At 38.1% G+C, this 12,739-nt stretch overlaps 1 protein-coding gene and 1 long non-coding RNA gene across 13 annotated transcripts in view; one reads left to right on the forward strand and one right to left on the reverse strand.

The window, feature by feature from the left end:
* The window catches only part of PLCB1 (phospholipase C beta 1), a 378,680-nt gene that overhangs the window by 341,882 nt on the left and 24,059 nt on the right, over positions 1 to 12,739 (forward strand). For 2 of the 12 annotated variants that reach the window (XM_035320062.1, XM_035320063.1), the window contains exons 32-33: positions 8,863 to 8,886; positions 11,828 to 11,892. The exons of 3 other annotated variants lie outside the window; for them this stretch is intronic. In XM_035320062.1, coding sequence (XP_035175953.1) covers positions 8,863 to 8,886; positions 11,828 to 11,866 — 63 coding nt within the window. In that variant the 3' untranslated portion in view covers positions 11,867 to 11,892. Of the gene's footprint in view, positions 1 to 8,862; positions 8,901 to 11,152; positions 11,516 to 11,827; positions 11,893 to 12,739 lie in introns of those variants that run through there. 7 more of the 12 variants (XM_035320065.1, XM_035320067.1, XM_035320068.1 and 4 more) reach the window with 6 other exon arrangements.
* Positions 11,356 to 12,739, reverse strand: part of LOC118163464 — a 68,308-nt gene continuing 66,924 nt past the window's right edge. The window contains exon 5 of the long non-coding RNA XR_004749068.1: positions 11,356 to 11,492. This is a non-coding gene — a long non-coding RNA (uncharacterized LOC118163464). The remainder of the gene's footprint in view (positions 11,493 to 12,739) is intronic.

Raw genomic sequence — 12,739 nt, forward strand, 5'->3', positions numbered from 1 at the left:
TTTCTTTTTTTTTTTTTTTCAGTTTATTAGATTTAAATCTTTCTCTGGTAGTTGTGAACCGTTCAGTTGGATGAGTCTGTTTCTAATTGATCACCAAGTCAGACACAGCAATGTGATCTCTGGGTTCTTACTCATGAGCCCGGTTTAGTTTCAAAGATATAACCTAAGACTTAGACTAACTTCTTAAGGATTTCATTGGATCTGAGACAAAGTCTTGGTACTGCCTGAAGTTGTGAGCTTTTGCACTGATTTCTAAAGACCAGTCTGAATGACAGACATTTGAATCAGTGCAGCAGCAGACAATTCCTAGGATATTACTGGATCCTAGCATAAATTCATGAAGTTGGATCTCCACAGAGTCTCTTGTTAAAGAGTCATATTCAGAGCAGAACTTAAATGTAAAACTCATTAAAGCCATTAGTTTTAAGCACATGGTTCCATGTAAGCACTTGTGTATAGCGCTACCTAACACCAATGGGAACAATAACTCTCTAATAATGTAAGAGAGTCTTGGAGCAAATGGAATTGTTTACAGACCATGTAAAAATGAGCAGACGTTCAGAATGCCAGAAAACATGCTGTAACACTTGGGAGACTGAAAATTTGGATCATCTCTGTTAGTACTTGCATAGCTGCATTCTCAGCCATTTCCCAGAATCCATGAAGTTTGTGGTTTTAAATATTATTATTTGCAAACCAACTGAGTCTAACTTTTAATTAATCAATTTAATTGGAAAATGTCCTTACAAATTAGGTTTCTCCCCTGACATGCTTTAAATAAGTAAGTTATGATGGAAAACAAGATGGAGATAAATGAAGTATTGTTTCAAGCTTTCAAAGAACAGGAACTGGTTAGTGCTCTAAATAACAGAAGTACATTTCATCGTCTAAATATCAGCACAAGCATTTATATTTATACTCAGTTATTAATTTAATTTCATTCTTTTAATAAAAAATGCAGATAAAGTAAGTGCTAATGTTAATATTTGCTTGCATTTGTATCACTTCCCGTTACTTCTGAATTTCAGCAGTTAGCGCTGTTTGGTATCCCCCAAGCTGACACCAGCAGGGGCAGCTGCTCAGCGCCCTGGTAAAGCTGTCATTGAAACACCCCCAAAGTCACAGCCCCTCTCCTGGCAGAGCCCAGATGTGCCCTGGGGGAGGTAATTGCCCACCTCCCAGTTCCCTTTCGTAAGAGTTTCAGCCGCTGGCTTTATTGGTTTGCAGGGGTGTTGAACTGCCCGTGCAGACAAGGTTGAACAGAACCAAAATCGCTGGTGTTTGATCAGAGTTCACAGGCACTATACAGGTTCCCGCTCAGAGTCTGATTTCCTTGAGAACTGTGTGTAAACAGCTGCACTCGCACTGACCTTAGCTTTCTGCCCTGCCCTTCCTTGCAGTCGGCTGAGTGAGATATGCGCCCCCCAGCTTGCTTCCATATTTATGGTCCTGCTTGTTAATGTGGACTCCAGTTGGCAGCAGATTATATTAATGTACTTAATTTAAGCCACAGCAACTTGCGAGTAGATACAGAATTTTCTCAGCTGTGCCTGCAAGAATGGCATAATCTTCAGGAGAGAAAAGGATTGGTAGGGATACTGTCCGCTTCAGCTACGCCAGTTTCATTTATCCGTGAATTTGAATTGAAGCTCTCCTTCTGAAAAAAATAGAATAAAAAAATTGGAGCTTGACTAAATTTGAAGCATGACAAGCGTCCTTGTACTTTTGCAGAAAGAAAAAGGCTCCTTTTCTTCAAGAAAGGGTAGCATTCGTGACTTTGCAGTAGCCCAGTGCAGGAGCAGGGACCCTAAAATGCTTGGTTCTGCAGGGGCCTGTCACTGCAGAAAAAGACAGTCCCTGCCCCAGCTGCTTCCTGAACAAAGTTTTCAACCAGATTAATTGTATAAATATTTGTACAAGATTAAAGAGCCTGTACAATGAAAGAAAACTTGAAGTACTTCTTTCTTATCAAACCTACTGAATATACATTCAGGATGAGTATTACATTAATTATGCACCTAATGTATTTTTGCAAAGTGATTAATATCTCCAAGTACTGTTATTAAAAAATAATAATAATAAATAGAATAATAGCTGTTTGAATTAAACCTTACCCTAGGAAAAGCAAAATGAGTAAGATATTAGTCCCAAGCCTGGGGAGAGGTTAACAATGCTTTGTGGGGAGTAAAGAAAAGGAAGCTTTACTGCTGGGTTTAAGAGAATGTAAGTGACACAGATAAGACATTAGTGACATTAGAGTCATTGTACCAGGGAGATGCAAATTGTGTGCCCCATGCCAGCACAGCTCGTTTCACCAGCTGCTGTTGGTGAAATCCAACACTAAAACAGCAGTGTACTCGAGTGACATGTTAAAAGAAGAGCATCTGCCCTTTTCCGCCTAACAAGAAAAACTCAAAGATTTTTTCAACAGTAAATGCACCAAACAGAAGCCATACCCTTAATGTGCTGGATTTCACACGACTCCAGACCTGAAGGGGATTCTGACAGCTGTTTTTGGGGTGTCAAAGACAGCGCTAATAACAAGGTTGGCTTCCTTCAAACTCCAGTTGCTTCTGAAGTTGTGAATTTTCAGGCCTGGTTTTATAAAGCATTGAGATATTTTGCTTGCCTTTTTAGTCTTGTAAGACTCAATGCAACATCTTCAAATGTAGGAGCAGTCTCGTATCAGTCTGTTTAAACTGGTGAAGAAAGAGGTCTTCCACTTGCTTTTGGTGTGAGAATTTTACCTGCAGGCCTGCAATTGCTATAGTTTTGGTCTGGATCTTATTACAGTTGTGTCTGAGCATTGCTGCCCTGAGATGAGCATCACTGTAGCTTTTGAGAATTACAAATCTTCCAGGCTGACATCCGTTAATGTTACCTTCCATAACGTTTACCGGTTGGAGTTTAAAGTCTTAAGTTATTTCTACATACATTACTCAGACAACTAGCTTATTTTAAAATAAAAGCTTTAGAGGAGGCTTTGAATGAGATATATGCTCTGTCTCTTGTCTTCTGTCTGCTGACAGCCTGGGTAGGAAACACCATGGCTTTGCAAGACTCGGTGTAAATACAAACAGTTGCCAGCACTTGATTTGCCAAAGCTCTGAAGATACATCTGTTTAGAAATCTGCAGGGTTGCTTCCTGGAGGTTTTTTACATTTGTACATCACTCTCTCCATAGCATTTTAAACTCAAACTTGTATGTGGAAATGCATTTCAGGGTGCTGGGATTGATTGGATCTCCCTAAGATGAGCCTAAACAGATTTTTTTATTTTTATTTTTTTCTGTGGGAATGAGGTGGAGATTTTTGGAGTTGTTGTTAAATCACAAGTAACCAAAAGTAATGTGCAGTCTTCCTGTAATTGTATCCTCTCTCAATTTATGTGTTTTAGTGAAAAGAGAGAGGGACTGGACAGCCCTTCTTAGCCTCTGGAAATTTGGTATCATGATGGAGCCTTTTATCTGGTCTGGTGGATACTGGTTTCTTCATAACTCCAGCATTCAGACAGAGTCTTAAATCTCAAACAGGAATGCTCAGAAGTAACACACTGAAAGCTTTGGGTGGACTGTCCCTTAATTCAGTACCACTTCACTGTATCCATTTTTTCTGATCTTTCCCATGCTTGTGTGCTCTTCTGACAACTGTGTTCCAGAAGTGAAAGAATTGGCCTGTATCTGCCCAGCACAATCAGTTGAAAATATGTTTGTGTAATTCTGACAACAAAAGTGTGGGTGGATAAGGTCAAACCCAGATGCCACCTGCAGATATCCCCTTGGCTCACAGCTAGTGTATTATTCTCTTCAAGACCGGAAAGGGCTGGAATTGAGACAGCAAGGCCGGGTGGTCCCCGGATTTAACATGCCAAGAAAGAGTTCCAGCCCACTGTGCTCTCAGTTCCTCAAGCTGGAGATAAGAATCACAATTAAGCCATTCTGCAGTTCTGTAACGTTGAGAAGATCAATCTCAGAGATCCTCTCCTGTTTTTCCCTCGTCACCTGGCCTGGCCTCACTTTTGCAGTTTTGTCATTGCTTAGCTGTTTTTATGAAACTCAGAATTAGGTAGTAAGTCTAGAAATAGTCCACCAGCTGAGTCACTAACACTGGGTTTGTAGCTAATTCTTCAGGGTTATATGCTGCTTGTAACAGGAAATCCGCGATTTTAATTAGCAATAAATAGGAAATAGTCTGCTGTGAATTGATCTTGAACAGGTACTGCTGTACTAAATTAGTTCAAAATAAGTAGGATTTTCCACTGAGCAAATTGATATTAAGGCATCTGGAGTTTATCAGCCATAGCTACATTATCTGTTTAAGGCTAGCTTTGGTTTCAGAAAAGAATGAAGCTGAAAATCTCCTCTTAGACACAAGCTAATGAGCTTAATATACAGTACTGAGCACAGGGATGGAAGGGATTTCTCTCATGTAGTCATGTGAAAACTAATTGTCATATACATTACATCTTACAAAATGAATGGAACTAATAACTATTTGTCAAAAATAAGATTTGTTTATTTCACAATCATTTAATGTTTAATGAAATCTGGGGAGATGATGTTTTCTTGATATGGTGTTGGAGTAAAAGATCCTTTTATCTGACACTTCATTAGGAAAAGGATTTGGATTTTGAGCATTCTTAGGAAATAAATCTCCTTTCACTGCAGGGAAAGCTGTGCAATCTGCTATATTTAACACAGAGAAGGTTCTAAAATTGCCTAAGCTATCATGCTAGCTTTGTAAGACAACACTCTGCTATTGCTTTCAGATTCTAATATATTAAAATTCGAACTAAGACTTTTATTTCATACCATTTTGCAGATGGGAGAGTTGAGACCTTAGCAGTGAAATGACTTATGGAAAGGTGCAAAGGAAATCAATTTGACAGATAAGAATGCTAAACTATTTAATTCATATGAGTCATTGAATCAATTTGAAACATCCTTTTGCCTGATGCTCATCTCAATTTCACTGGCATTTGCTCATAACCATTTCAGAGATGTTACTGGTATCACTTTGGATATGTGCTGGTGTCATTTAGAATGACACTTTGGTATAGGAGAATAATTTTCTTTAGTTTGCAGACTTCCAAATCTGAACATCATTTATGGAACAGGAGTGTCTGTCTCACCATCCAGATCACAGGGCTTAGTCTTTTATATCCCCAAAGATAATTTCCATACTAAATCCATGTATTAACACTTCACACTTTAAAAAATCAAATTTTGTGTTACATTTGCTAAACTGGGACACTGGTTGTATTTTGCTGAAGGTGTTTGGGCTTTACTGTTTTTGACCTGTTTACTATCAGGACAGAGGAAGACAGCCATCGCAGAATACTGCTGCAGGCTCCGTTCTTACAGAAATAACTAGGTTAGCTGATGCTTAACTAGGCATCAGACAAGTAGTTGCAGTTTGGGGCACTACATACTTTATTTTATTGTGCAGACAGAACACTATTTTTAAGACGGAGCTAAGCTGATTTCTCTTAGTTTTATGGTTCATCTAAGAGGTCCCTCCCAGTTGCTGTTATGATCTTACACATAAATATACATCTATTTAATGCTTGAATTTTAAAGCGTGAGTAAGAGTTCAGCATTGCTTAATGTGAAATACTGAGATAACTAATCTATATCAAATGACTTTGAATGTGTGTGTGATCTAGACAGATTAGGTCTTTAAAAGTAGAAAAGTGCTCTCCATAACATAGATTTTTGCATGAAGACTTTGACAGCTTCTTACTCTCCTGTTACATAATAAGTTTTGTGAACACTGTCTGTCTTCTGTATAGAAGCCATGGCACTCAAACAGGAATCCAGCTTTCCAGGAATGGAGTATTATCAAACACCTAAAAATCCATAATTATCATGTCATAAAGAAGATATTAGTATCTGAAGCTCTTGGTGGCCCTGTTACTGTGGCCAGTGAAAGAACTTGACTTCTCTTTGGTTATTTTAGTGCTTTCTGCATGATAACAAAAAATAATTCTTCCTAGTAAAAATACAACATATCCTTTCTTCTCTTTGTTTAGCCCACTCCCAACGGGAATCAAAGTCTCGTCTCTTTGATATTCTCATTCCCTTTAATTGACTAGATTGGAATGCATTTTTTCATAAAAGCTGATGAACTCTAAAATAATCCCTCACCAACCTGCTGTTCTGGACTAGCTATAGTAACACTGACTCCCTTAAAGTAACTTGAGAAAAGTAGTTGAGTCACAGGTGTTGCCTGACTACCTCTCAAACCAAGGCAATTTGCCAATTACATCCATGAAGTGAGAAGTGAGCTTTTAATGTGCTCTGACTGATAGCAACAGCAAAATTAAGATTGACTTCAGTGGAGCAAACCCGTGTCCTTAAATGAGTGTGTCTTTGAGACTTTCAATTAAAACCATCCACTGATACATTCACAGAATCTTGTCGGCCTCATTACCATGGTGCGTTAACTGTTCATGCTTGACCAGATGAACATGAACTCTGGAGGAGTTATGAATTGGACTTTTTGTATCTAAGTGTCATTTATTATATTAATAGAAACATATTTCTGAGAACTAAATTTCAATCTTGATCTTTTCCTAGCCTGCAAACTGAGAAATGTTCTTCTACATACAGAAAGGTATAGATACAATGTTTTGTATATACAGAATTTTGGTTATGCTCTTCTTGGATCTTGTATTGAGGTTTGGAACTATTATTATTCTTTGTTAGTTTAAAAACATATATTCTGATAATATTTTGGCATTTATGGAGCTGTTTTATAGAAGCCTTTGATTTTTAAAAATGATACAACTGAAATAATTGATAATAAGCAGAAATGGAAATGTACTTTTGTCCAGGAAGAGAAATAGGAGTGCAAATGAAGACTATTCATGCTACAGGTGGATTGTGTATATGTAACTTAGGTGTGAAATTGCATGGCGATTGATTTCATCACATTGTTGTTAAACAGTGATTTTCTTTGCCATACAAAAGAATTAATCTGAATTGACTTTACTCTTTCACTGAGATCATAGCCAGGACCTCTCTTCCTCCTACATTTCTTCCTCTGTCTAGTTCACAGTCTTGGATCAATTAATAAGCATTCTTTATGTGCATTGTCTTTGTGATAGAGATGCAGAGGATCTTTTTCTGATCCAAGAAAGACGAGAATATAATCACATTTCACAGCTTTCAAAATATGACTACAGATTTCTACCTTGAATGTTTTTTGTACTGTTTCTGTGTTGCCATGAGATAGATTTTGTCCTAAGTGTCTGTTTGTGCAACCTTGCTGTAGATTACATCCATGGGAAAGCATTCCCTCTACCCTTTCATTTCCTTTTTTGTTTTGTTTTGCAATTCAATCTTCTATTTGTAGATACCTATATAAGGAACACTTATTTAAAACACATCTGGCACGTTATTTTGAAGGTGAACTGTACAGCACATAATACAGCTGCAAACAGCTTTTGGAAGGGAGTCATGGCTTAATAATAATTTAAAACAGAACCTCCATAAATTCCAAGACCTGTTTGCTTGGTCCATTGATTAAATAATGGTGAGTATGTAGTGTTGTCCAGATGGCTTTTTTTTTCCTCAGTTTAGTGGCTGGTAAACTATGCTGGCTTCTTAGCTGCCAAGAGGTTCAGCAGGAAGATGTTTCCTCAGTTGCCACCAGTCAAGTGGAATCCTTTAGCCAACTGAGCCCTTGATAGGAATGTTACAGCACAGAAACAGAAGGAGCTAAGTATGGATGGCTTATATGTAAAATCTCAAGTCCCTTGGGTTGCACCATCACTTAAAACTTTTCCATTTCCCCTCAAAGTGCTTTTGAAATTTTTTTCTTCTTCATTTAACGTGGTGATTTTGTGCTGCTGTGGTCTTTGAAAACACCCTAAGTGTATGCTAAAGGCAGAGCCAAGAGCAACACATGCAAGTTGCTGAATAATTGGGGGGGGGGGCATGAATTATTCATAGAAGAAAATGATGTGCTATGAGGCAGCACTTGTGGATAAGCAGCGTTCCCTTTTTGTTTTCCCTGATACAATATACTTTTCTAGATCTTATTTTTTAATGTTTGTAAAAGATATTTGTAAAGAATATGGCCATATTACCATTTTTTGATTGGAGATGTGAGGTCATCATAATTTATTGCTGTGTATGATCAGATTCTGGGCCACATTTCTGCGCACTAGCAAGAACATAACTCTGGACTAATTGTGGCAGTCACTCTATACTACTGTGACAATAAATAAGAATACACCACAGATCTTCATGAAATCTTAGAAAACAGAAAAAAAAATCAGCCTTTTTTCTGGCCATTTGCACAAGTAAGGACACATTCAGGATTATCAGATAAAACAGAATATATTCAACTTCAGTATTTTAAAAGCTTGAACTTGCACTGAATGATTTCTCCAGAAATCATTCACTGAAAGATGTCTCCAGAAAACTGCTGGGAAACCAGCATTCGGTAGACAGTGAATAGCAGATAATGTTTTAACACTTCCCCATGTCGTTAGTAGTGTTCTACAGTCCAGTTCCCATGTGTGTCTTTTCTCTGAAATGTTGTCTCACCTCTAATAAAAGCAATAGACATTTGGCTGTCTAGTTCTAATATGGGAAAGTATATATCTGTTGTCTATCTGTGTTTTATTATCCACACATTTCATAATTTCACAAAAGACTTCACAAAAGGCTGCTTAGCACAATGTCTGTACATCTGGAAATATATTTCTCACACTAGAATCAAGGAGTTGCTTGGGGATTATAAAGATCATGTGATGATGACAACTTATGGTCATGACCACCAGAATAGAGTTTGAATTCAGTGTTCATTTTAATCCCTGTGTTTCTTTCTGACTTTCTTTTTCCTATGCTGCAAGACAGTGCCTGGATCTCCAAAACTAGTGAGCACCCTGTGGTAAATATGTGTGTGTAATATATAATATACATCTGCTACACTAACGTAATTTGGATTGGCAAAATCCTAATGGTGCAAGTGCACAGACTATATTGTTGGAAGCTGCATAGACGGTACTGCTTTTGAGTGGTGTGTACCCTACTTACAAGTAAAGAGTTGTATCTTGTAACCTTATAATTCCCATCACTGTGGAATTCATGCTATCCAGATATCTCTCCTAAATTCAGTGGACTGTGTTTTGAGTACTTGCTAAATAACCAAAGGGAAAATCCTCAGTTTGATTTAGTAAAGTTGTTATCATGTTGCCTTTTTTTTTTTCTTCTTCTTTTTTTTGTTCGTTTGTTTGTTTTGAAACATTTGGTTATTTTGAGCCTGATGTTCACCCCACAGGTAGGTAAAATCTGTATGTTTGCAAATGCAAATGTGTGCCTACTTTGCACACTTGGTGTGTGGTCACTAACCAATACAGACCTGTAGTCACCTGCAAAGTAGACACACATTTTCACCAACACAAATGTTTCCTTTACAGGAAGGCTGGCTAAAACTAGTGTCAAAAGTAAGAAAAAGTAATAGTGTTGCACAAACAAAGGAATTTAGCAAGAGTATGCTTAATGGTGTTTTCCAAGATCGGTTTTAAAAGAATTTCTAGTCAAATCTTAACCTGGCCTGAGTAGACATGAGCCTCATTGAAGTAGCTAGGCCAACATCCACAGTTACCAAATGCTTGTGTGCTGCAAACACGTATGTAATGTTGTTAAATTTTCCAATTTTAAGTAAGGCACTTCATCTGATTTGTCTGTCAGAGGGAGCACAAAACCAGTGAAGTGTAGAGATCAAAGGGACAGAAAAACGAAGTGCATCAGAAGTGATCAGGAACTGTGCAAAACAAAGTAGCTTTCTTTTTTTCACTTTACGTTTCACCTTCTTGCTGCTACATTTTTTCTGCTACAAACTGTCACTTTCTGCTTCCTCAGCTAATATTTTAGATTCATTTTGCATGTCAAAATGGTGCAAGCTACCACAATCACTGGCACCCATTTCCTGAACATCTTATACCCAACATGTATCTTATAACACCATTTGTGTCAGTGCTAATGCAGTAGTTTTACAGCCCACTGCTACCAAGGTGAGAAAGTTCAAGGAAAAAATAAAAATGGTTTAATTCATTTGTTGCAACACAGTATAAGAAAGAGTGGTATAAGTTCCTTTGCAAATATTTTCAACCAAATCCAGCCACATTATCTAATTATTATTTTTTTGCCTTTCGTTGTGACTCAGTTGTAAGCTGAATCTGCCTGAAAGTAAAATGAGGACACAGTGCTCAAATGTATCATTCCGCTGCTTTACCCATTACCAAGGAAGTGGCTCAATAATTATGTTCAGTTTAAAAAATTGCTTTTAGAGAAAATGTTTTGTGATAAATTGAAAACATAGCACTTCAGTTATTAAGCTATTTTAACTTTAAATATTGAAACAGAAAACTTTATTTTGTGCTATTGCTTGTTTCTATTTCTTTTTAAAGGTTTCAGTTTGCATTTTCATTTGTAGCAAACCTGACAGCCAACAACTAAGACAAAATACAGTTGACATCAATGATCTTGCACAGGGCTGATTCATATTACATTAGATGCCATTAGCTCTGGCTCTTGGACATTGTACATAGGTATATGAGGTATTCATTATCTTGAATACATAATAAGGCATAAAGTACATGAGGCAGAAAGTGTCAAGATTTTAGTGGCACCATCTGTAACATAAGAGCCATGGTTTAACTTCTACAAACAGAACCAAGTTCAGCGACATACTCGTGCAATTGCTATCACAATGAAGCACTTAATAACTGAAATCACACAGGGTAAAACAAGGCAGTTAACCACAATAACTTAACACAACAGAGAATAAAACATACTGCAGCCACTTGAAAATGGCACAGTAACTTTGTTGGAAGAATACACTGAGCAAGAACCAGAAAGCCAACTTTTTCAAGTTCCAGACTATAATTTTATAGCCATTTTCCAATAACTGAACAAGCTAAAAACCGTGAGTCTTTTTGGTTGATGCTGGAATACCTTCAGGACTTCCCTGATGCAGACCTTAGACCTCTTCAAGAGAGAGTTTAAGTTCAGGTGCTCAGGGTGGTGTGTGATGAGCCACAGCCATCCCAGTGAGACAGCTCTGAGTAGCATGCCTGCAGCACGTCAGGTTGATGGGACAATCTGAAAATCCTGACGCTGTTTGGAACTATCAAACAGAAGTTTCAGCTCCAGAGAGAAATGCCACGTCAGAAAGAAGGCAAGTGAACAGTAGTGACATCTCCAACAGCACCATGTCCCACACCTCTCCTGCTCAGGCACTGTGGCAAGACTGAGTCAGAGGGAATTGGCTGTCTGGTGAAAGAGCTCCACCACTCCCGTAAGCACTTGGGATTGTCTTTGAAGGTTTTCCATGCAAACTGCACCAATTTCATTGGGATTAGGCATGGCTGCAATCTGAGGCCCTCCTGCTGCGATGGCTGGAGGTATTTCTTCAAGCACAGACTTCAGGTAGCGTGGGCGATACTCATTTTTTCCTTCATAGACATACTTCTTATCCCTTCCCAGAAAGAAAAAAAAACATGTCACTTCGTGTGATGTGCCTAAGCAGCAACTTAGGAGATCTCCCACATGACACAGTCAAAATATTGTCCTCTTTTAGTATGGAGTGACAGGTTGTGATAAATAGACTGGTTTCTCTGATTAACGTGTTCCTACTACCTAGTCACATATTAACGAGCCAGCACGCAGAAGCATGAAATAATCTTTTGTTTTTCATTAAGCACATAGATTAAAGAGTTGTTATTTTACTGCAATGCACAAAATTATGTCATTTCAGCTTAGAGTAATTGTTAATCACATCAAATTGAAATGATCCTTGGTTTTGTTTTAAAGAGCATAGAAGAACAAGAAGTAGAGGAAAAACAGAAGTAGAAATGGAGTATGAGACTATAGTGAAAGTGAGTGAAACATTCCCCTTTTTATCTAGTAATGCTAATGTTGTTTTCATTTTACCTGTCAAAACTTTGAGTCAGGAGTGTCCACAATTTACTGCCTGGTGGTTCCTCTGAAATCTTTGAGCAATTACAGCCCTGATGATTATCTGCTAGCTGCATAATACGCCGCCACTGGCCATTACATTCTTTTTATGCCGGTAAAGCAATTTGTGGCTTCTTCAAATCATACCCCACCACATTATCTGCCTGCCTGCTTTATTTATTGCCGCTTTTGCCCCACCTCAGCACAGTGGTCAGGGGCTGTGTGTAGCAGCATGATTATACAAGCCGTCTTCCTACAGCCCTTTGGGTCATCAGAATATCCTCTGTTCTCTGCTCACAGTAGCTGCAGTACTCACAGATCAGAAAACCAGGCACTGTTCAATGTCTCACTGAAGAGGTAAAGATTGATGTGGGGGGAGATATAGGGGTAGGAATTGAGAACATCTAAATGTAGAGAATGAGCTAGGGGAAAGATGTTGAAGGTGAGAATTCTGGGTACCTCTGAAGATCAAGCTTACCAAGAAGATAAATTTAGGATTTGTCATCTGGGACACCAGACTATGGGATAAAGAAAGAAAGGATTAGCCAGGGTGTCAGGGCAGGAGGGAAAATTGGGGAGGAGAAAAAAAAAAAAATAAAAAAAAAAATTATGAATGTGAATCAGTAAAGCAGGATTAGCAAAGCCTGAAGGGAAAGATTTAGAGGTAAGAGAGTGAGTTTTTCAGGGAGGAAGAACAAAATACAAATGGGGAAAGGCAGTCAAAGCCTGGAAGAAAGATGCAAGTAGATTAAAGATATTTTTTTCCTT

This window comes from Oxyura jamaicensis, chromosome 3, assembly GCF_011077185.1.
Source record: "Oxyura jamaicensis isolate SHBP4307 breed ruddy duck chromosome 3, BPBGC_Ojam_1.0, whole genome shotgun sequence".
NCBI lineage: Eukaryota > Metazoa > Chordata > Aves > Anseriformes > Anatidae > Oxyura > Oxyura jamaicensis.